At 50.7% G+C, this 21645-nt stretch overlaps 2 protein-coding genes across 2 annotated transcripts; both read right to left on the reverse strand.

Moving 5' to 3' along the window:
- Window positions 1-1225: 1225 nt before the first annotated feature.
- Window positions 1226-2451, reverse strand: LOC129469667 (chorionic somatomammotropin hormone 2-like). Its single transcript, XM_063629419.1, has 4 exons — window positions 2299-2451; window positions 1953-2072; window positions 1700-1860; window positions 1226-1445 (listed from the first exon to the last, which is right to left on the reverse strand). Exons 1-4 carry the CDS (start codon window positions 2449-2451, stop codon window positions 1226-1228), a joined length of 654 nt encoding a protein of 217 aa, XP_063485489.1.
- Window positions 2452-8991: 6540 nt separating this feature from the next.
- On the reverse strand, window positions 8992-17586 carry LOC129469932 (somatotropin-like). The gene is made up of 4 exons (XM_063629423.1): window positions 17479-17586; window positions 10137-10297; window positions 9549-9713; window positions 8992-9295 (listed from the first exon to the last, which is right to left on the reverse strand). Exons 1-4 carry the CDS (start codon window positions 17549-17551, stop codon window positions 9098-9100), a joined length of 597 nt encoding a protein of 198 aa, XP_063485493.1. The 5' UTR covers window positions 17552-17586; the 3' UTR covers window positions 8992-9097.
- Between the last annotated feature and the right edge of the window lie 4059 nt (window positions 17587-21645).

Raw genomic sequence — 21645 nt, forward strand, 5'->3', positions numbered from 1 at the left:
GAAAACACAAAACATCCAAAAATTCAATGTAGAAATAGCTACAATTTCTTGAGTACTATAATATGTCAAAAATACCATTGCATTTAATCCTCACATAATCCTTGTAAAGCAATATATTATCATCTCAGCTTGGTCAAGTGATTTATTCAGGAGCACTAAATTACATACAACCCAAATCTTTCTGATTCTTTCCCTTACACCAAGTTACTCCAATCAACATCTCTTAGAACAAAATTGCTCACAGACAGCTTGGAGACCATGTGTGTTTCGGTTAACTTTTGCCCTTAAAATATTTTCAATATGTGTTGCCAGTGTTTAAATGTTAGATTTTCCGTAAAAGTCTGGATGTCCTGGCTGTCTCAAAGAATCAGAAGGTCTGGAAGCCGTGTCCCTGCGGTCCTGATGGTGACAGGCTGGGTGGGTCCCACCTCAGCAGGGGCTTGAGTTCTGCAGATTGTGCTGGTACCCACCCCTCTGTGTTGCATCTCCCGAAGGGAAGCGAGTGTCATCTGGGATTTATCCCCTCCCATCCAGCCCTCATTGCTTACGTTGTTATCTACCTGGTACCTGTTGGCACTGCATTTGCAACTGCAAATTAAATCTCTCTTCCACTTTCCTTGCCCTAATTCGGATTCCAAATGCTCTGGTTCTGTATGTCTCAAACTCATTTCTGCATTGTTCTTATTTCCCGAGAGTAGTTGGGCTTAAGGAATATTCATCTTAAAATTCTTCTGAACACAAGTAATTCTATGCCATTGTTTCCTCACCTGTCGGGGAGTTTTTGCCTGTGCACTTAATAGCCCGTCTTGTTTTCATTTCTTCCTCCTCCTGGGGGGCTAGGTTTGGTGTTGCTGGTGATTGTGGGGGAGGAAGAAATGCCTTCAAGTCATCTCTGGGATGACCAATGAGCTATGACCAGCAAGCTGGGACCACTGACCTGGTGGAATGGCCTTAGTGAGTAATAGACAGCACTGATGTGTCAGCCTTTTTCTGGCCCAGGAACAGCCAAACCTCTTATATTTCAGTGGCCTAGTTCCCAATAGACCCTGAAGGCCCTCCAGGTCGTCTTCCCACCTACCCCTTGCTCCATACCACCACCTTCCACCCCATAATATTATAGAAGGACACCTTGTCAGACAAAATGATACAACTTTATTTTATTAGGACAAGGCTGGTGGGCACTGGAGTGGCACCTTCCGGGGCCAGGAGAGGCACTGGGGAGGGGTCACAGGATGCCACCCAGGCACCTAGAAGCCACAGATGCCCTCCACAGAGCGGCATTGCACGATGCGCAGGAATGTCTCGACCTTGTCCATGTCCTTCCTGAAGCAGTGGCGCAGCCCGTAGTTCTTGAGCAGTGCGTCATGGTTGTGCGAGTTTGTGTCAAACTTGTTATAGGTCTGCTTGAGGGTCTGCCCAGTCCGGGGGCTGCCATCTTCCAGCCTCTGCAAAGTGAAGGAAGAGAAGGAGAGGCCAAGTGCTTGGGCACTGTTGCTTCCCTCTCATTCATCCATTTTCCTCCCTCCCCTTCAGGATGTAGAGAAAGGCCTGGAGAATTCGCCAGGGGAAATGAAGAATAAGGTGAGTTCTCTTGGGTCAGCGCCTGACTGCTAGAAAGAGGGCAGCAGTGTTTCTCTCCCCCAGCCCTTGAAGCCAGTGGGGCCCCAGGATTGGGGACCCCGGGGCCACCCTCACCCCCATCAGCCTTTGGATGCCTTCCTCTAGGTCCTTTAGGAGGTCATAGTCATCGCTGTCCGAGGTGTCATACACCAGCCTGTTGGTGAAGATACTCCTGAGGAACCGCACGGGCTCCAGCCACGACTCCATGAGCCGCAGGGAGATGCGGAGCAGCTCTAAGTTCTGCAGGGGAAGGACCGACAGTGGCTGTGCTGCCCGAGGGCTCTGACCACAGGTCTCCCCCATCCCCGCCTGGGGAGAAGGCATCCACTCACGGATTTCTGCTGTGTTTCCTTCCTGTTGGAGGGTGTCGGAATAGAGTCTGAGAAGCAGAAGGAAGTGTGCGGGTTATGCAGGAATGAATACTTCTGGTCCTTTGGGATATAGGCTTCTTCCTAGGAGAAGGACCCCCCCGCCCCAAGAAGAAAGCTGCTTTCTATGCTGGAGACCAGCTCTCATTGTTACTTTTCTGGGAACTTGGCTCAGCCTATGCTCATCTGCCTGCATTTTCGCTCTAGAAAACAACCCTGAGCTCCTTAGTCTCCTCCCATTACTTCCCCAGTGGGGGAAAGTCACCCGTTCTTGCCACCCCTGACCCGCACCCATTCCCCAAGAGCTTACAAACTCCTGGTAGGTGTCAATGGCCAGCTGGTGCGCGCGATGGGCTTGGAACATAGCCTCTTCAAAAAGCCTGGCTAAGGGAACGGTTTGGACGGCAACAGCCTGGTGAAGCCAGGGCAGGCAGAGCAGGGCAAAAGCCAGGAGCAGGGACATCTGGGAGCCTGGGGAGAAACCGGAGGGCAAAGGAGGGAGCCGGAGAGCAGGGGGCCAGCACTCTCCCTGTTCCAGGAGCTGCTTGTTTTTTTCTCTCTCTCCGTCCCTCCAGGGACCAGGAACATTCAGAGATTGGCCAAATATCTGGACTTCAATGGCGATATTCACATTCAGGAGCCCCAAACCTGACGGTTAGTGCCCCCGTCCCATCTACAGGGAGCCGCTTCTCCCCTTGGGACACACTGTGCCCAAAGGGATTTTAGGGGCGCTTACCTGCAGCCTTTGCAGCTAGGTGAGCTGTCCACAGGACCCTGAGTGGTTTGGGGAGTTGGGCCTTGGGATCCTGGAGCTGGTCTCTTGTGGGCCCTTTTTATACCCTGGCCCCTTCTCTCTCGCTGCTTCTCCCCACCTGTTTCTCTGCACGTTTAGGCCTGGGGCCACTGACGGGCTTGTGCTAATGGATAATTTAGAAGCTCCTCCCACACATGCTGGGATCATGCCCCCTGGCTTGTCATCTTTCCCTTCCCACCGTGAGCAGCGTTGTGAGGGTTGTGCACAGAGTGTCAGCCAGAGACAGCACCCAACTTGTCCGCTCTTTAAGGTCAGGTGGGTGCCCTCTGGCGGCAGGTCATGGTGGCCAACCTGAACGCGGGGAAGGATGTCAGGATAGCCAGTCCTTGAGACCCCTACGGACCCTATCCCACTCTCTATCCTAATCCTTTCCTCCTCCCCGCATGTTTAACCTCCGCCCACCAGACAGAATGTGTGTGTAGGGAAAAGGGGCCAAGCATAGCCAATAGATTCTGGGGGTTCTGAGCACCATTCACTCCTGAATTCCACTTTTGCTGAGGACTTCTGGGCCCGCCTGAGGCAGCTGGATGCAGTGTTAACACTGACCACTAGAGGGAACCAATCCCACACTTTGATCTCCCCTTTCCCTGAGCCTTGGGGAGGAGGGGAGTGAGGCGGGAGTGGCTCTCCCAGGTCCCTGGGGACGAAGAACCCAGACTCAAGGTATTGCCCCAGCTCCCTGGACCTGCAGCAGAGATACAAACCAAGAAACCGAAATCCCGGGAACAGACACGGAGCACAAGCGCTTCCTCCCATAGCCCTGAAACCATCAGAGAATCTCAAAGTTAAAAGAGCTCTTGAAGATTTGAGTCTCTTCCCCAGCTTTGGAACTGAGAACACATCACGCCGAAAGACGCCCTATCCAGCCATGGAAGCCCGTCCTCTTTTTTCTCCTCCTCCTTTCCAGACCTGTATAGAGCTTATCCAGTTGCCAAGGGCCTGTCTGTGCATTCTCACGTCTGACCAGCCACTTACGTGTCTTGTGTAGGAGGCGTGATTATCATCTCATTTCACACATCAGGAGACTGAGGCTCAGAGAGACTGACTGCATGAGCTACCTCAGCCAGGGCAGCAGATCTCCACAACCTTGCTCTTCCCACTTTGTGTCATTTAAAGTCCTTTCTCCAGGCCGGGCACTGTGGCTCATGCCTGTAATCCCAGCACTTTGGGAGGCTGAGGAGGGTGGATCACTTGAGGTCAGGAGTTCAAGGTCAGACTAGTCAACATGGCAAAACTCCATCTCTATTAAAAATGCAAAAGTAGCTGGGTGTGGTGGCGCAAGCCTGTAATCCCAGTTACTCGGGAGGGTGAGGAGGTAGAATCGCTTGAACCCAGGATGCAGAGGTTGCTGTGAGCCAAGATAGTGCCACGCCACTGCACTCCAGCCTGGGCGACAGAGTGAGACTCCATTTCAACAACAACAACAACAAAAGTCCTTTCTCCAGAGCAGGTGGTGTGGTGCTACTCAGTTATTTAGTAATTTTAGTTTCTTTCTTTCCTTTTCTTTCTTTCTTTCTTTCTTTCTTTCTTTCTTTCTTTCTTTCTTTCTTTTCTTTTTTTCTTCTTTCCTTTTTCTTTCTTTTTTTCTGTCTGTCTCTTTCTTTCCTTCTTTCTTTCTTCCTTGTTTTTGATGGAGTCTCATTCTGTCACCCAGGTTGGAGTGCAGTGGCATGATGTTGCCTCACTGCAACCTCCACCTCCTGGATTCAAGTGATTCTCCCGCCTCAGCCTCCCTAGTAGCTTGGATTACAGGCGCCCACCACTATGCCGGGCTAAGTTTTGTACTTTTTTTTAGTAGAGCCTGGGTTTCACTATGTTGGCCAGGATGGTCTTGAATTCTTGACTTTAGGTGATCCACCCTTCCTGGCCTCCCAAAATACTGAGATTACTGGCATGAGCCACTGCTCTCAACCCAGTTATTTCAGCTTCTAAATCTCTCTGAGTGCAGGGATCCTGCCCCCAACACAAGGGGCCCTTTGCCTCATTTTGTCTCTCCATAAGGGCCAGATTGTTCTTTCTCAATTCCCAGGTGAGAATGGCCCAGTGGCATGGGATGCCTTGTGGAAACCTCATAGCAGGACAAGGTGAAGGCAGAGAAGGGCAGGACTGAGCCTCCTGTCTCCTGGGTTGGGGCTATTTCCCCAGGGTTGGGGCTATTTCCATACCATCTGGAGGTCACAAGCATCAGATGCCCCCAGACATGAGAGCAGGAAAGATCACCCTCTCCGGCACTGAAATCTTCCCCCATCCTGAGTTTATGAGCATCTAGCACTTGACGCTGTAGAAACACAAGCAAGCAAACAAGCAAACGCTTCCAGAAGTGGTTGGCTGTGGTGTTGGCAACCAACATTGAAAACCCATGCCCCTGTGGCCTAGGATGTGAATGCTGGGGCCCTGCCATCTCCCCACTTGCAGAGAAGAAGACAGAGCTCCATTTTTTGCCATCATTCCTGAAGCGTTACCGGACCAGCACCCCAGACTCATCATCTGCTGGGAGGTCACTGTGCTGTGGGCTGTTTTCCAGGCAGGCCTTTGCGAGGATCCAAGAAGGGTGTCATCAATGATACCAGATCTGAGAAATATAGGGCCAAGACAGGGTGGAGACACCACTTTCCCCTGCTCCTTCCAGCACCAGCAAAGAGGAGGAGCCTGGTAGGAATGGAAGAGGGTCCCTGAGCTCCACGTAGCTTTCTGCTTCCCCACCATCCTTCCTCCAGTGTCAGCTGGGACAGGGAGCCCCCATGACAGGGCCTTTTAGCCAGTGCTGGGGACTTAGATGTGGATTTTCGGCCAGTCCTAAGGGAAGCCTCCCTTAGGAAGGAGGGTGGCAGGGGCTCTAGCTGGGCACCACTGCATAACTCCACATGTGGGCACAGGGGTGGCCAGGCTCCCTAGACAGATTACTGCCAGGAGCACAAGGGACGAGCCAGGGCAGGAGAGTGTCTCCTCTCACCTCTCCACTTCTGTTGACCCCAGAGATATAGTGACTCAGAGAACTCTAGGGACCCCTGGGGAAACACCTTTATAAGGGGTTGCCATGGCAACCATGGACCAGAAGGAAGAACTGAGGCACACAGGTGTGGGTAGAAATTGGTGATCCTTTTCTCTAGTCTAGATCTTCCCTTGAGCAATGGAGACCATGTCTATCATTCATTGCTAGTAAAAAATCAACTTTGAATTAGACTTGGGATTCTCCTGACAGTACTAGGAAGTTGTCCACTGTTGGGGCATCACTTGAGGCCAGATCCTTGGCTCCTGCAGGCTGAGACAACCCAGCAAGAGCCTCCACATGGCCAGTGGGGAGAGGCTGGGCTTTGTACCTCTAGCGTCAGCCTCAAAAGGCTCAGGATAGGTCGGGCACGTTGGCTCACGCCTGTAATCCCACCACTTTGGGAGGCCAAGGTGGGTGGATCATTAGGTCAGGAGTTTAAGACCAAACTGGCCAAGATGGTGAAATCCCGTCTCTAATAAAAATACAAAAATTAGCCAAGCGTGGTGGTAGGCGCCTGTAATCCCAGCTACTCAGGAGGCTGTGGCAGGGAATTGCTTGAACCTGGCAGGTGGAGGTTGTAGCAAACTGAGATCGTGCCACTGCACTCCAGCCTTGGTGACAGAGTGAGATTCTGTATCAAGAGAAAAAAAAAAAGCTGACGATAATCTCACAATCATCTTGCTTCTTTTAAGGAAACTCCCTTTATGATTTAGGATCCATGGTTTTCTCTGTGTGTTTGGAAGCCCTTCCTATGTCCAACCTCGACTAACTCTAGGGTTCTGTGTGCCTGCCGTGGAAAGTCACAGATCTGCTGTTGATCCTAAAGTGGTGTCTTTCAGGCTTTGCGATCTCCTGTTAGGCTCAAGACTGTGGGGTTGAGGACAATCACATTTTTCGAAGCCATTCTCACCGGTCTTAGGGATCGCCTCCGAGGGACTGGTGGGTGCTCCTTCCACTCCCACTTTGGTGATTTGAGGTGCACACTTCTCACCTGCAGCTCTGTTCTTTCTTCCTTGAGATCAGAGGCTGGTTATCATACTGGGACATACACTACCTCTATTGGCTTCTAATGTCCTTTCTATGAGTTTGCTACCGAGTCAATTACTCGGCTCATTGGATAAAGGTCTTCAGAGAATATTATATGGGATTCCCAAGGGCTGTCCTAGGGGAGGTGAGGAAGATGATCAATGCTTCTGCGTGTCCACCATGTGCTTGGCACTCTACTGACCACAGGGATGTGAGTGAGGATACTGAGGTCCAAAGAGATAAGGTGGCTTGCCTGGAGCTCTCCCATTTCCTAAGTGATGGCTTCCAAGGCCCCCGGGCTTTCCTTCCATGCCAAGCTCTTTAGAAACCTCATCTAGTAAAGATGGTGGCACTACTAGGCATGGACAGAACTTGCCTCAGTGCAAAGCTAGCAGGACAGGGGTCAAGTCCCTGCACAGAGGATGTTCAATGAAGATGGGGGGAATTGAACACAAGGAACTTCAGCTGCAGAATGAGGTGTCCGTAGGCATTAAGGAAAGTGGTAGAAAACAAGCACCCAGCGTAGCTCGGGTTAGTGAACCGAGGCACTTCATGCTGCATATTTGTATTGCACGTTTCAGTGTACATCGTGTTTCACTTCCTGTATCTCGTTGGACCCTTCAGTTTGCCACATGGTATGTCCAGGGGGTTCAGGCATGGAGGAAGGGCCTCGGAAGGCTTGGGGAGGAGAGGGGCAGGCACTGCTGTGTATATCGATGGGGGGATTGTTTGCACTGGTTGATGATCTCTGAACAACCAAGAAGTACACAACGATCTACCTAACGGGACGTGCTAAGTAATTTCACTTTGGGGATTATTCTCCAGGGAGACAATCCATTGGTATAGAAGTGAAAAGCATCGAGATGTGTCTAGTAGTTGTAGGAAGTCTGGGGTGCTTTCCTGATGGGGTGCCCTCAGCTGGAAATAGTCTCTCCTTCCTTTGACCTGTCCTGTGGCTATTTGCAGACATTTTATTCCTCTTACCAGACTGTAAGCTCTTTGGGGCTGGATTTCTTTTCTTTTTTTTTTTTTTTTTGAGACTGAGTCTTGCTCTGTCACCCAGGCTGGAGTGCAGTGGCGTGATTTCGGGTGACTGCAAGCTCTGAGCCCCCGGGTTCATGACATTCTCCTGCCTTAGCCTCCCGAGTAGCTAGGAGTACAGGCGCCTGCCACCATGCCCAGTTAATTTTTTTGTATTTTTAGAGATGGGGTTTCACCGTGCTAGCCAGGATGGTCTCAAACTCCTGACCTTGTGCTCCACCTGCCTCGACCTCCCAAAGTGCTGGGATTACAGGCGTGAGCCACCGCGCCTGGCCTGAGGCTGGATTTCTGCCTTTCGTCTATTCATTCATTCACTCATTCTTCTGTTCGTGCATTCACCAATTCCACAAGTAGTTGTTGCCTATAACATGTGCCAGAGATTGTACCAGGCAGATGGGCATATCTAGATAAACAAAAGACACGATCCTTTCTCTTCTGGAGCTAACAATTTACTGAGGGCAAAGATAATAGCAAACAAGTAAATATATAACCGTAAAATAGAAATACGAATTGGAAACATTCCCATGAAGAAAATAGCTAAGATACGGAGGGAGAGAATAAGCCAGAAGGTGATGGGATGAGGCAGCTGACACAGCCCCAGGCCCAGGAATTCAACAAGCATCTACTGAGTGGACCCAACGCATGAGAGGACAGTGCCAAGCAAACAACTCAAATGTCCAACCGGCTGGGCATGGCCAGGTAGCCCATGCTGTGTCTGGACGTCCTCCTGCTGGTATAATTATTTTAAAATCACAAGACAGGGAAGCGCCCAGTGGCTCCTACCTGTAATCCCAGCAATTTGGGAGGCCAAGGCGGGAGGATTACCTGAGATCAGGAGATGGAGACCAGACTGGCCAATATGGTGAAATCCCATCTCTACCAAAAATACAAAAATTAGCTGAGCCTGGTCGTGCATGGCTGGAATCCCAACTATTCGGGAGACTGAGGCAGGAGAATCGCTTGAACCCAGGAGACGGAGGTTGTAGTGAGCCACGATCGTGCCGCTGCGCTCCAGCCTGGTTCCCAATAGACCCCTCAGGCCCTACAGGTCGTCTTCCCAACCTGCCCCTTGCTCCATACCACCCCCCTCCACTCCATAATATTATAGAAGGACACCTAGTCAGACAAAATGATGCAACTTAATTTTATTAGGACAAGGCTGGTGGGCACTGGAGTGGCACCTTCCAGAACCAGAAGAGGCACTGGGGAGGGGTCACAGGGATGCCACCCGGGCAGTTAGAAGCCACAGCTGCCCTCCACAGAGCGGCACCGCACAGTGCGCAGGAATGTCTCGACCTTGTCCATGTCCTTCCTGAAGCAGTAGAGCAGCCCGTAGTTCTTGAGCAGTGCGTCATCGTTGTGCGAGTTTGTGTCAAACTTGCTGTAGGTCTGCTTGAGGGTCTGCCCAGTCCGGGGGCTGCTATCTTCCAGCCTCTGCAAAGTGAAGGAAGAGAAGGAGAGGCCAAGCGCTTGCGCACTGTTCCCTCCCTCTCTCATTCATTCATTTTCCTCCCTCCCCTCCAGGCTGTAGAGAAAGGCCTGGAGGATTCGCCAGGGGAAATGAAGAATAAGATGAGTTCTCTTGGGTCAGATCCTGACTACTAAAAAGAGGGCAGCAGTGTTTCTCTCCCCGGTCCCTGGAAGCCAGTGGGGCCCCAGGATTGGGGACCCCTGGCGCCACCCTCACCCCCATCAGCGTTTGGATGCCTTCCTCTAGGTCCTTTAGGTGGTGATAGACGTTGCTGTCCGAGGCGCCATACACCAGGCTGTTGGCGAAGACGCTCCTGAGGAACCGCACGGGCTCCAGCCACGACTGGATGAGCAGCACGGAGATGCGGAGCAGCTCTCGGTTCTGCAGGGGAAGGACTCGCAGTGGCTGTGCTGCCCGGGGGCTCTGACCACAGGTCTCCCCCATCCCCACCTGGGGAGAAGGCATCCACTCACGGATTTCTACTGCGTTTTCACCCTGGTGGAAGGTGTCGGAATAGACTCTGAGAAGCAGAGGGAGGTCTGGGGGTTCTGCAGGAATGAATACTTCTGCTCCTTCTAGATATAGGCTTCTTCCTAGGAGAAGGACCGCCCACCAAGGTCTACGCTGGAGACCAGCTCCCATTGTTACTTTTCTGGCAACCTCACTCAGCGTATGCTCATCTGCCTGCATTTTCACTTCAGAAAACAACCCTGAGCTCCTTAGTCTCCTCCCATTACTTCCCCAGCGGGGGAAAGTCACCCTTTCCTGCCACCTCTGAAGCGTACCCATTCCCCAAGAGCTTACAAACTCCTGGTAGGTGTCAAATGCCAGCTGGTCCAGGCGATGGGTGCGGAGCATAGCATTGTCAAAAAGCCTGGATAAGGGAATGGTTGGGAAGGCACTGCCCTCTTGAAGCCAGGACAGGCAGAGCAGGGCAAAGGCCAGGAGCAGGGAGGTCCGGGAGCCTGGGGAGAAACCGGAGGGTAACAGAGGGAGCTGGAGAACAAGATGCCAGCACTCTCCCTGCTCCAGGAGCTGTTTCTCTCTCTCTCTCTCTCTCTCTCTCTCTCTCTCTCTACGTCCCTCCAGGGACCAGAAACATTCAGAGATTGGCCAAACACTGGGCTTAGATGGAGATACTAACATTCAGACGCCCCAAACCTGAGGTTTAGTGTGCCCGTCCCATCTACAGGGCGCCGCCTCTCTCCTCTGGACGCATTGTGCCCAAAGGGATTTTAGGGGCGCTTACCTGCAGCCATTGCAGCTAGGTGAGCTGTCCACAGGACCCTGAGTGGTTTGGGGAGTTGGGCCTTGGGATCCTGGAGCTGGTCTCTTGTGGGCCCTTTTTATGCCCTGGCCCCTTCTCTCTCGCTGCTTCTCCCCACCTGTTTCTCTGCACGTTTAGGCCTGGGGCCACTGATGGGCTTGTGCTAATGGATAATTTAGAAGCTCCTCCCACACATGCTGGGATCATGCCCCCTGGCTTGTCACCTTTCCCTTCCCACCGTCACCAGCGTTGTGAGGGTTGTGCACAGAATGTCAGCAGAGATACCACCCAACTTGTCCTCTCTGGGGCAGGTGGGTGCCCTCTGGCAGCAGGCCATGGTGGCCAACCTGAACGCGGAGAAGGATGTCAGGATAGCCAGTCCTTGAGACCCCTACTGACCCCATCCCACTCTTTATCCTATCCGTTTCCTCCTCCCCGCATGTTTCCCCTCCACCCACCAGGCAGAATGTGTGTGTTGGGAAAAGGGGCCAAGCACAGCCAATAGATTGTGGGGGTTCTGGGCATGATTCAGTGCTGAATTCCACTTTTGCTGATTCCTCCTGGGCCCGCCTGAAACAGGCCGGCCTGGATGCATTGCCAATACTGACCACTAGAGGGAACAAACTCCACACTTTGCTCTCCCCTTTCCCTGAGCCTTGGGGCGGGGGCGGGGGCGGGGGCTGGTTCGGGGCGGGGGCGGTGCGGGGCGGGGTGCGGAGGCTCCCCCAGGTCCCTGCGGACTAAGAACCCAGACTCAAGGTATTGCCCCAGATCCTTGGACCTGTAGCAGAGATACAAACCAAGAAACAGAAATCCCGGGAACAGACACGGACCACAAGGGCTTCCACCCATAGCCCTGAAACCGTCAGAGAATCTCAAAGTTAGAAGAGCTCTTGAAGATTTGAGTCTCTTCCCCAGCTTTGGAACTCAGAACACATCACGCCGACAGATGCCCTATCCTGCCATGGAAGCCCGTCCTCTTTTGTCTCCTCCTCCTTTCCAGACCTGCGTAGAGCTTATCCAGTTGCCAAGGGCCTGCCTGTGCATTCTCACGTCTGACCTGCCACTTGTCTTGTGTAGGAGGTGTGCATATCATCCCATTTCACAGATCAGGAGACTGAGGCTCAGAGAGACTGACTGCATGAGCTACCTCAGCCAGGGCAGCAGATCTCCACCACCTTGCTCTTCCCACATTGCGTCATTCAAAGTCCTTTCTCCAGGCCGGGCACGGTGGCTCATGCCTGTAATCCCAGGACCTTGGGAGGCTGAGGTGGGTGGATCACTTAAGGTCAGGAGTGCAAGACCAGGCTAGCCCACATGGCAAAACTCCATCTCTCCTAAAAATACAAAAATTAGCTGGGCATGGTGGCACGAGCCCGTAATCCCAGCTACTTGGGAGGCTGAGGCAGGAGAATCACTTGAACCCAGGAGGCAGAGGTTGCTGTGAGCCAAGAAGGGGCCACTGCACTCCAGCCTGGATGACAGAGCAAGTGTACATCTCAAAAAAAAAAAAAAAAATCCTTTCTCCAGAGCAGGTAGTGTGGTGCTACTCAGTTATTTAGTTATTTTAGCTTCTTTTTTTATTTTTTTTTTTTGAGATGGAGTCTCATTCTGTCACCAAGGCTGGAGTGCAGTGGCATGATCTTGCCTCACAGCAACCTCCACCTCCTGGGTTCAAGTGATTCTCCCGCCTCAGCCTCCCCAATAGCTGGGATTACAGGCACCCGCCACTGTGCTGGGCTAAGTTTTGTACTTTTTTTTAGTAGAGACGGGCTTTCACTATGTTGGCCAGGCTGGTCTCAAATTCTTGACTTTAGGTGATCCACCCTCCCTGGCCTCCCAAAATACTGAGATTACTGGCGTGAGCCACCGCTCCCAACCCAGTTATTGCAGCTTCTAAATCTGTCTGAGTGCAGGGATGCTGCCCCCAACACAAGGGGCCCTTTGCCTCATTTTGTCTCTCCATAAGGGGCAGATTGTTCTTTCTCAATTCCCAGGTGAGAATGGCCGAGTGGCATGGGGTGCCTTGTGGAAACCTCATAGCAGGACAAGGCGAAGGCAGAGAAGGCCAGGACTGAGCCTCCTGTCTCCTGGTGCCCAGGGTTGGGGCTATTTCCATACCGTCTGGAGGTCACAAGCATCAGATGCCCCCAGACATGAGAGCAGGAAAGAACACACTCTCTGGCACTGAAATCATCCCCCCTGAGTTTATGAGCATCTAGCACTGGACGCTGTAGAAACTCAAGCAAGCAAACAAGCAAACGCTTCTAGAAGTGGTTGGCTGTGGTGTTGGCAACCAACATTGAAAACCCACACCCCTGTGGCCTAGGATGTGAATGCTGGGGCCCTGCCATCTCCCCCCTTTCAGAGCTGAAGACTGAGCTCCTTTTTCTCCTGTCATTCCTGAAGCATTACCGGACCAGCACCCCAGACTCATCATCTGCTGGGAGGGCACGGTGCTGTGGGCTGTTCTCCAGGCAGGCCTGTGAGAGGATCCAAGAGGGGTGTCATCAATGATACCAACTCTGAGAAATATGGGGCCAAGAGAGGGTGGAGTCACCACTTTCCGCTGCTCCTTCCAGCACCAGCAAAGGGGAGGAGCCAGGTGGGAATGGAAGGAGGTACCTGAGCTCCATGTAGCTTTCTGCCTCCCCCACCATCCTTCCTCCAATGTCAGCTGGGACAGGCAGCCCCCATGACAGGGCCTTTTAGCCAGTTCTGGGGACTTAGATGTGGATTTTCGGCCATGGAAGAAGTCTCCAGCCTCCCTTAGGAAAGAGGGTGGCTGAGGCCCTATTTGGGCACCACTGCATAACTCCGCAGGTGGGCACAGGGGTGGCGAGGCTCCCCAGACAGGTTATTGCCAGGAACACGTGGGAGCAGCCAGGGCAGGGGAGTGTCTCCTCTCACCTCTCCAATTCTGTGGACCCCAGAAGTATGGTGACTCAGAGGACTCTAGGGACCCCTGGGGAAACACCTTTATAAGGGGTTACCATGGCACCCATGGACCAGAGGGAAGAACTGAGGCCCACAGGTGTGGGTAGAAGTCGGTGATCCTTTACTCTAGTCTAGATCTTCCCAGAGTCGTGAGCAATGGAGGCCATGTCTATCATTCATTGCTAGTAAAATTCAACTTTGAATTAGACTTGGGATTCTCCCGACAGTACTGGGAAGTCACCCACTGTTGGGGCATCACTTGAGGCCAGATCCCTGGCTCCTGCAGGCTGAGAGACCACCCAGCAAGAGCCTCCACATGGCCAGTGGGGAGAGGTTGGGGTTTGCACCTCTGGGGTCAGCTTCAAAAGGCTCAGGATAGGCCGGGGGTTGTGGCTCATGCCTGTAATCCCAACACTTTGGGAGGCTGAGACATGTGGATCACCTGAAGTCAGGAGTTTGAGACCAGCGTGGCCAATATGGTGAAAGTCATCTCTACTAAAAATAGAAAAATTAGCGGGCGTGGTGGCATGCGCCTGTCATCCTAGTCACTGGAGGTGCTGAGGCACCAGAATTGCTTGAATCGGGGAGGCAGAAGTTGTCATGAGCCGAGATCACGCCACTGAACTCCAGCCTGGGTGAAGGAGTGAGATTGACTTTGTCTCAAAAACAAACAAATAAACAAACAAACAAAAAACCCCCCCAAAAAAAAAGAAAAGGAGAAAAATCCTCATCTTTGAGTTCACTGTAACCTAGCTCCTTACCCACTGAGAAGCAAACGTGGGAAGCAGGTGCCCCAGGGCCACCATGGACAGAGCAGAGTTATCATTTAGTGCAAATCCATAAGAACACCCTAGGTTTCATCTGGGACTCCCTGCCCATAGGGAAAGTGGGAAAGAAGAGTTGGCTCAAAGCAGGGAGCCGCTAGTGCTCCCTTGGGAAGGAAAGCTGTTGGGTGGAGGGGACAGCATTTGGGTGAGGGGAGGAGAGGGAGCAGGGGTTGAAGGCAGGGAGGGAGTGTGGAGCACCAAACCCAGCTCCTTGGGAAACTGTTTCTGCAGACAAGCCCCAGTGAGAGGAATCCAGTTGCCCTGGCAAACAGACCTGGCTGGAAGGGCTGGAACACACGCTCTCCTGCGTCCCAAAGGGAAAGCCATCTCCAGCCTTGGTGTGTACCTGGAATGGGGTGGTCTTTGACCTTGAAGTGCCACAGAAGGGAACCCAGAACCACACTGGAACCTACTGCTGCACAGCCACTAACCAGCTGGGCTCTGTCAGCAAAGACATTGCTGTCATTGTTCAAGGTAACCTTTGCTGCCCTGCTGCCAGGCCCAGGATGCAAACCCCTCAGGGGTTTGGGATTCTTATCCAAGCATGAAAATAAGAAAGATTCTACTAGGTTGGGAAGAATGAGACTCAGAAGTGGGCCTGGTGGGCTGGGGTGGGTGATTCTCATACTCTCAGACTCTCCTAACTCTGTCTTCTGTTCTTGGGCAGGACTGGATGAAGGAGTCAGCTCTACCCTCTTTGTCATTATTACCGTTGCCCTTGGAGTGGGTGTCTTCACCATAGCACTGTGTTTCAGCTATCGGCCCTGCAACGTGGACAGGAGGAAATTGCTCTGTAGGCAGAAAGAGGAGGACAAAGAGGAGGAAAGCCAGTTTGCTGTTCAGGAAGAGAAAAGTACAACTCATATAATTGACAGCTATTTGACTGAATGAGACTTCTGCTACTCTGGTTTCCCAGGGAGGGAAGAAGGGATAGAGGAGAAAGGAAGAAACACAATGGCAGGCTGCATTCCCCTTTGTGTACGTCTGTCCTGTAAAACAGTATTACAGGCCCCAAGCCCCGTGTCCTGTGTATCCAATATGTCCACAATCTCACCTTTCTCTCTCTCTCTTTTTTCTTTTTTGAGATGGAGTCTCACTCTTGTCGCCTAGGCTGGAGTGCAATGATGTGATCTCGGCTCACTGCAACTTCAGTCTCCTGGGTTCAGGCGATTCTCCTGCCTCAGCCACCCCAGTAGCTGGGATTACAGGTGCACACCACCACGCCTGTCTAATTTTTGTATTTTTCGTAGAGATGAGGTTTCACCATGTTGGCCAGGCTGGTCTCAAACTCCTGACCTCAAGTGACCTGCCCACCCTGGCCTCCCAAAGTTCTGGGATTACAGGTGTGAGCCACTGCGCCCAGCCACCTTTCTCTTTAGAGCTCACCCTAGTCATTAGGAATCTCAGTCTCAGTGTTTGATTTGTGAGAAGGCCTCTTGCGCCTTGCCAGGTGCTTCATCAGTCCACTCTTAGATTCAAAGAAAAGAAAAGATCCTCCTGTTTCTTCATGGTTCTCACTGCCCTTTTCTCTTAAACATGATACTAAAGTCAGACACATCTTAGAAATACAACTCATATTTCATGGTTTTCTGATTACTAACTGGGAACTAAATTTGTAGTCCAGGGACAGGACTTTGAAGGGAGTAAGTATCAGATATGGGGCTAGGAATCTGAGCTCTGTTCCCATCTCCATTTTCCCTTGCTCCCCTGACCTGGGCTTCTGGAGTGCCAGATCCCAGAGCTGAGCTTGTTGACATCATTAAGGATCAGTGGCAAGCTTGAACTCAGTAACCATCTGTTGTGAGTCTTGGCAGAGTATACAGATGGTAAGAAATTCCACTTTGGGCCAGACAAGCATCCTATCTAGCCCAGTGTTCTGTCTCTGAAGTAGAAGGTAGAGTTCTTCCATGAAATTGGCCTCATAGGTTAAGAGCTCCAAACATCTCTGAATTCCTTTTCATAGAGTGATCACCTGTGAGTTCGCATTTGCCAGTTTTCTTTTTTTTACCCATATGGGCGTCTAACTTAGAGTTGCAATGTTTACTCTCCCTTTTCATCAGCAAGTACATATTGTCTTCTGTCTGTAAGCAATTTCCTTGAAGCTTCAAGAGGAATCCTTTTGTGAAAATGTTTATTGATTCAGCCTCCTTCCCTGTCCTTGGGAAAGAGTATATTCACCCTCAGAGAAGGCATGAGGAATCATAAAACCAGATCTTTTCTCCCAAATCAGTCAAGAAATGTTCACTGGAATGTTGCTATGGTAAAAATAAAAGTCGTTTTATGATGTCCAAATGCATTTCCCTTCCCTTCTGTGTCACTGCTGAAAGCTCTTGTTATGTCAAATGGTTGCATTTTATAACTTTTTTTTTTTTTTTTTTTTTTTTCAGTTGGAGTTTCGCTCTGTTGCCTGGGCTGGGCGGTGGCATGATTTTGGCTCACTTCAACCTCCAGCTCCTGGGTTCAAGGAATTCTCTGCCTTGGCATCCCAAGTAGGTGGGATTACAGGTGTCCACCACTATGCCCAGCTAATTTTTTGTATTTTTAGTAGAGACAGGGTTTCACCATCTTGGCCAGGCTGGTCTTGAAGTCCTGACCTCGTGATCCACCCACTTTGGCCTTCTAAAGTGCTGGGATTACAGGCATGAGCCACTGCTCCTGGCTACATTTTATAACTTTAAGTAGAATTTCTAAGGAAAAAATACCATGTTGATAGCATAAACAACAGCCCAGGGCAGGGGGTGCATTAGCTCAGGGCAGCAGCCTATTTAACCTGCTTTCAAAACTGAAATTCAGGTTGGGGCGGTGGCTTACGCCAGTAATCCCAGCACTTTGGGAGGCTGAGGCGGGAGCATCACTTGAGCCCCAGGGTTTGCGAATAGCCTGGGCAACATGGCAAAACCCCATTTCTACAAAAAATACAAAACTTAGCCAGGTGTAGTGGCACATACCTGTAGTCCCAGCTACTTGAGAGTCTGAGGTGGGAGGATCACTTGGGCGCGGGAGGTGGAGGGTTGCAGCGAGTGGAGATCATGCAGTGCACTCCAGCCTGGGTGACGGAGCCAGACCTTGTCTCAAAAACAAAACAAAGGAAACAAAAACAGAAACAAAAACTAACCTTCAGACTTCCAGATAGAGAGAGTTCCATCGCCTTCCAAATTGCAGATACCAGCTAGAAAAAACCGTGGCATCAGACAGCAGAGAGAAAACGTTTTCCCATTCTTCCCAGAACTCCCCTGAGTCTGGTGTTATAGATTAAGTGTAAAAGTAACCCTTTGGTTTCACCACATACATGGCAGTGAGGATACAGTGGTGAACCATACATTGTCCCTGGCTTCCACAAATTTATTAGGAAAGCAAGACAAACAAGTAGGAGATTACATTTGTGCATGAACTCCTACGACTGGGAAAACAGATTGTTAAGAGAAAGCATAACTCGGATCAAGGAAGGCTTCCTGGAGGGACAGGAAATATCTTGACTTTGCAAAACAGCATCATCCCCGAACATGACCTTTTCAACCTCAATGTTTCCACTAGGTGGAGCTACTGCTCTCTCATCATGTGAGTCTAATATAAATCATCCACCTTCCCTGAATAGAGCATTTGGGGAAGTAAGTTAAGAAGCAGGTTTAAGAGACAGGAGTATAGAGCCGCCCCATGCAGGGATCCACAGCCATTTTGGTGTCAGGATCAGCCGCATCAGGGCTGTAGTTATCCTGTATCTGCGAACCCTGCCTCATGGCCTCAGTGCCTTGAAGCACAGCGAATCCAACAAGGAAGGGAAAAATGAGCCAGGCATGGTGGTGTGCACCTGTAATCCCAGCTACTGGGGAGGCTGAGGGAGGAGAATCGCTTGACCCTGGGAGGCAGATGTTGCAGTGAGCCGAGATCGTGCCATTGCACTCCAGCCTGGGCAACAGAGTGACACCCCATCTTGAAGAAAACAAAAACAGAAGCAAACAAACAAAACCAAAAAGGGAGGGAAGAAGGGGGCCACTTGGACTTTCTAGTTCCAGCAGGAAGAGCCTGGAGGCTTAGTCGGTGCTGCCTTTGCTTCTCACTGCCACAGGGTGTCAGTGTTGACAGATGGTCCCACACAGTACCATCAAACCAAGCGGGTCTGCAGATCCAGGTTCCCAGCTGCTGTGGATCTCTGAGGGAGGATGATCTGCTTCTTCGGGGCCTGGTTCAGCTGCGGGTGTCCTCTTGCTGGGGTTTCCAGGGTTCCAGTTCTTAGAGCTCAGTAGTTTGGATGAGCCGTCCCGCAAAGCTCTTCAGAGTAGGCTGGGCTCTTTCCCTTGTAGACTTGGAACCTCTGTTCGCTTTCCTTCCCGAGGGATCCACACAACCAGGGGTCAGGCAGCCCCTTCTCATTGATTCTTTTTTTTTGTTTGTTTTGTTTTTTTTGCAGACAGAGTCTGGCTCTGTCTCCCAGGCTGGAGTGCAGTGGCGTGACCTCGGCTCACTGCAACTTCTGCCTCGCGGTTTCAAGCAATTTTCCTGCCTCAGCCTCTGGAGTAGCTGGGATTACAGGTGTGCGCCACCACACCGGGCTAATTTTTGTGTTATTAGTAGAGACAGGATTTCATCATGTTGGCCAGGCTGGTCTCAAACTCCTGACCTCAGGTGATCTGCCCACCTTGGCCTCCCAAAGTGCTGGGAGTACAGGCGTGAGTCACCACGCCCGGCTTCATTGATTCTTAAAGCAGGAAGGGTCTCATATCTCTTTTCCAGTATAATAGAGCTTCTTAGGGTAGCTGCCTTCATTGTCTATAGGAGGAGGCCCCACCCCTAAATGGTTTTGATCATATTCTTTCTGAACATTAAAGCAACCAGCTCACTCTTGAATTGCAGCTACCTTGATTATCTCCAGAGGAAGAGTGGCCTTTAATACTCCAAAATTTTATCCTCTTTATTATTATTTTTGAGACAGAATCTTGCTGAGCCACCCAGCTGGAGTACAGTGGCGTGATGGGCTCAGAGCAACTCTGCCTCCTGGGCTCAAGTGATTCTCGTGCCTCAGTAGCTGGGAATGCAGGTGTGCACCACCACACCTGGCTAATTTTTGTATTTTTAGTCAGAGACGGGGTGCCACCATGTTGGCCAGGCTTGTCTCGAACTTGTGACCTCCTCCTGCCTCAGCCCTCCAAAGTGCTGAGATAACTGGCGTGAGCCACCGTGCCTGGCAGTTTATCCTCTCAAGGATGGTCACGGTGACATTCTGGTGTCTTTCTCTCTAGACCTGAGAAAGCATAAGTTACTTCATTAGTGGGACTTCTTACCATAGGATTAATAATAGTATTTACCTTAGAGAATTATAGTTAGAAAGAAATGACATAATACTTGTAATAAACTAGCATGGTGCTGGAGACCTGTGTTCACGTTTGTTGGTTTTTATTATTATTACACTGATAATTTTGGTGGTAATTAAGCACATCATTATAATCACAGTAAACTCAAAGCAAGAGTCAGAAATCCATGGTAACCATGAGGGCCATCAAAGGTCATATACACCGTGCACAGCTTTCTGATTTCTCTAGTCTTTTTCTTGCTCCTTCCCCTACTTTCCCCCCAGTTTGGTCCCATAAGATTTAGGACTTCTAATAGGGTGACCAGTCCTGTCAGCTGAGTTTGCATTGAGCTGAGGGATTCCCGGAAGGAACGTGGGACTTTCAGTGTTGACATTGAGAAAGTCTCCTGCAAACCAGGACATGTTGGTAACCCTAGTCCCAGCGGTGTTCGTTGTGTGCCTCAGCAGTCCAGGGCCTTCTGAATTAAAGAAGCAGCCAGGCAAAGTGTCAGCTTGTCTTGGCCTAGAAGCCTAGACCCTGTAATTCAGAAGAAAAGGGAAGGGGTCAGTTCTGCTCTCAACTGTGTAAAGGGACAAAACCCACCACATGTATTTCGACAATGCTCATGGAAGAAATTCAGAAGTAGTAATTTTAGGTTAGGGTAAATTCAAAAAAATGACAGAGTCAGTAAAACATTATCCCAGGGGTCAAGGATGACTGGAGCTCTGCCTGCTGAACTCTTCCTTGTGCGAGTCTCGCTAATCTTATCATCAAGAAGAGTTTTCATTAGAAAATACCATTAAGAGCCAGGTGCGGTGGCTCCCGCCTGTAATCCTATCTCTTTGGGAGGCCAAGGAGAGTGGATCACCTAAGGCCAGGAGTTGGAGACCAGCCTGGCCAACATGGCGAAACCCCGTCTTTACCAAAAATACAAAAATCTGCCCTGTGTGTTGGTGCACGCTTATAATCCCAGCTACTCAGGAGGCTGAGGCATGAGAATCACTTGAACCCGGGAGGAGGTGGAGGTTGCAGTGAGCCAAGATCGCACCACTGCACTCCAGCCTCTGTCTCAAAAACAAAAACAAAAAAATAAACTACTCACAAATTTCAGTTGGGAGAAGATATAAACATTTCCTTCTTAACCACTTTACGTGTACAGTTCAGTCACGTCAAGTACGTTGACATCATCATGCAACCATCACCACCATCCATCTCCAGAACCCTTTTCATCTTGCACAGCTGAAACCCTGTGCTCATTAAATAGCTCCCTATTCCATCCCTCCCCACAGCCACTGGCAGCCACCATCCTACCTTTTGTCTCTATGAATTTGACTGCTCTGAGTACCTCATAGGACTGCAGAGAGTATTTGTCTTTTTGTGACTGGCTCACGATAAACACTTTTTAGATGACTGGTTGGAATTAGGACCAGGTGGCACCACAACTGGCCCAGGCCTCTCATCTCCTTTTTCTCCTTTTTCCCTGTTCCACCAATACAACAGCTGTGGACACATGGATCTCATCTTTGCGGTCCCTAACACAGTGGTTCTCAAGCTTGTTTACATGTTAGAATCACCTGGGAAAGTTTTCCAACTACTCTTGCCTGGACCACATTCCAGGCTAATTATATCAGAATCTCAGGGAATGAGGGCTTAGGTATGCATCGTTTAGAAAACACCCCAGGCATCTCAAATTTGCAGTGGAAATTGCTGTCCACACCAAGCTGAGGAGCTGAAAGGTAGACTAACAGTGGGTAAATCAGAGAGTTTAAGGTAGACGGTCTTTAAGGTCTTTTTATATTCTAAAATGTGCAAAGTCAGGTAGTATCTTTCTAATTCTCAACCAGCAGTGGTTGAGTGGATTCTCCTGTACCTGAGGGGAGCTGGGTGGACACTCTCTGGAGTGTGGCTCCCCCTGCAGTTCAGTTATATGTTATGACCACCCCACTTTAGAACCCTCTTAGCCACCCAAGTAGGCGCTGGACATTGTCATTCCC

The sequence above is a fragment of the Symphalangus syndactylus genome, chromosome 20, assembly GCF_028878055.3.
Source record: "Symphalangus syndactylus isolate Jambi chromosome 20, NHGRI_mSymSyn1-v2.1_pri, whole genome shotgun sequence".
In the NCBI taxonomy this organism is placed as follows: domain Eukaryota; kingdom Metazoa; phylum Chordata; class Mammalia; order Primates; family Hylobatidae; genus Symphalangus; species Symphalangus syndactylus.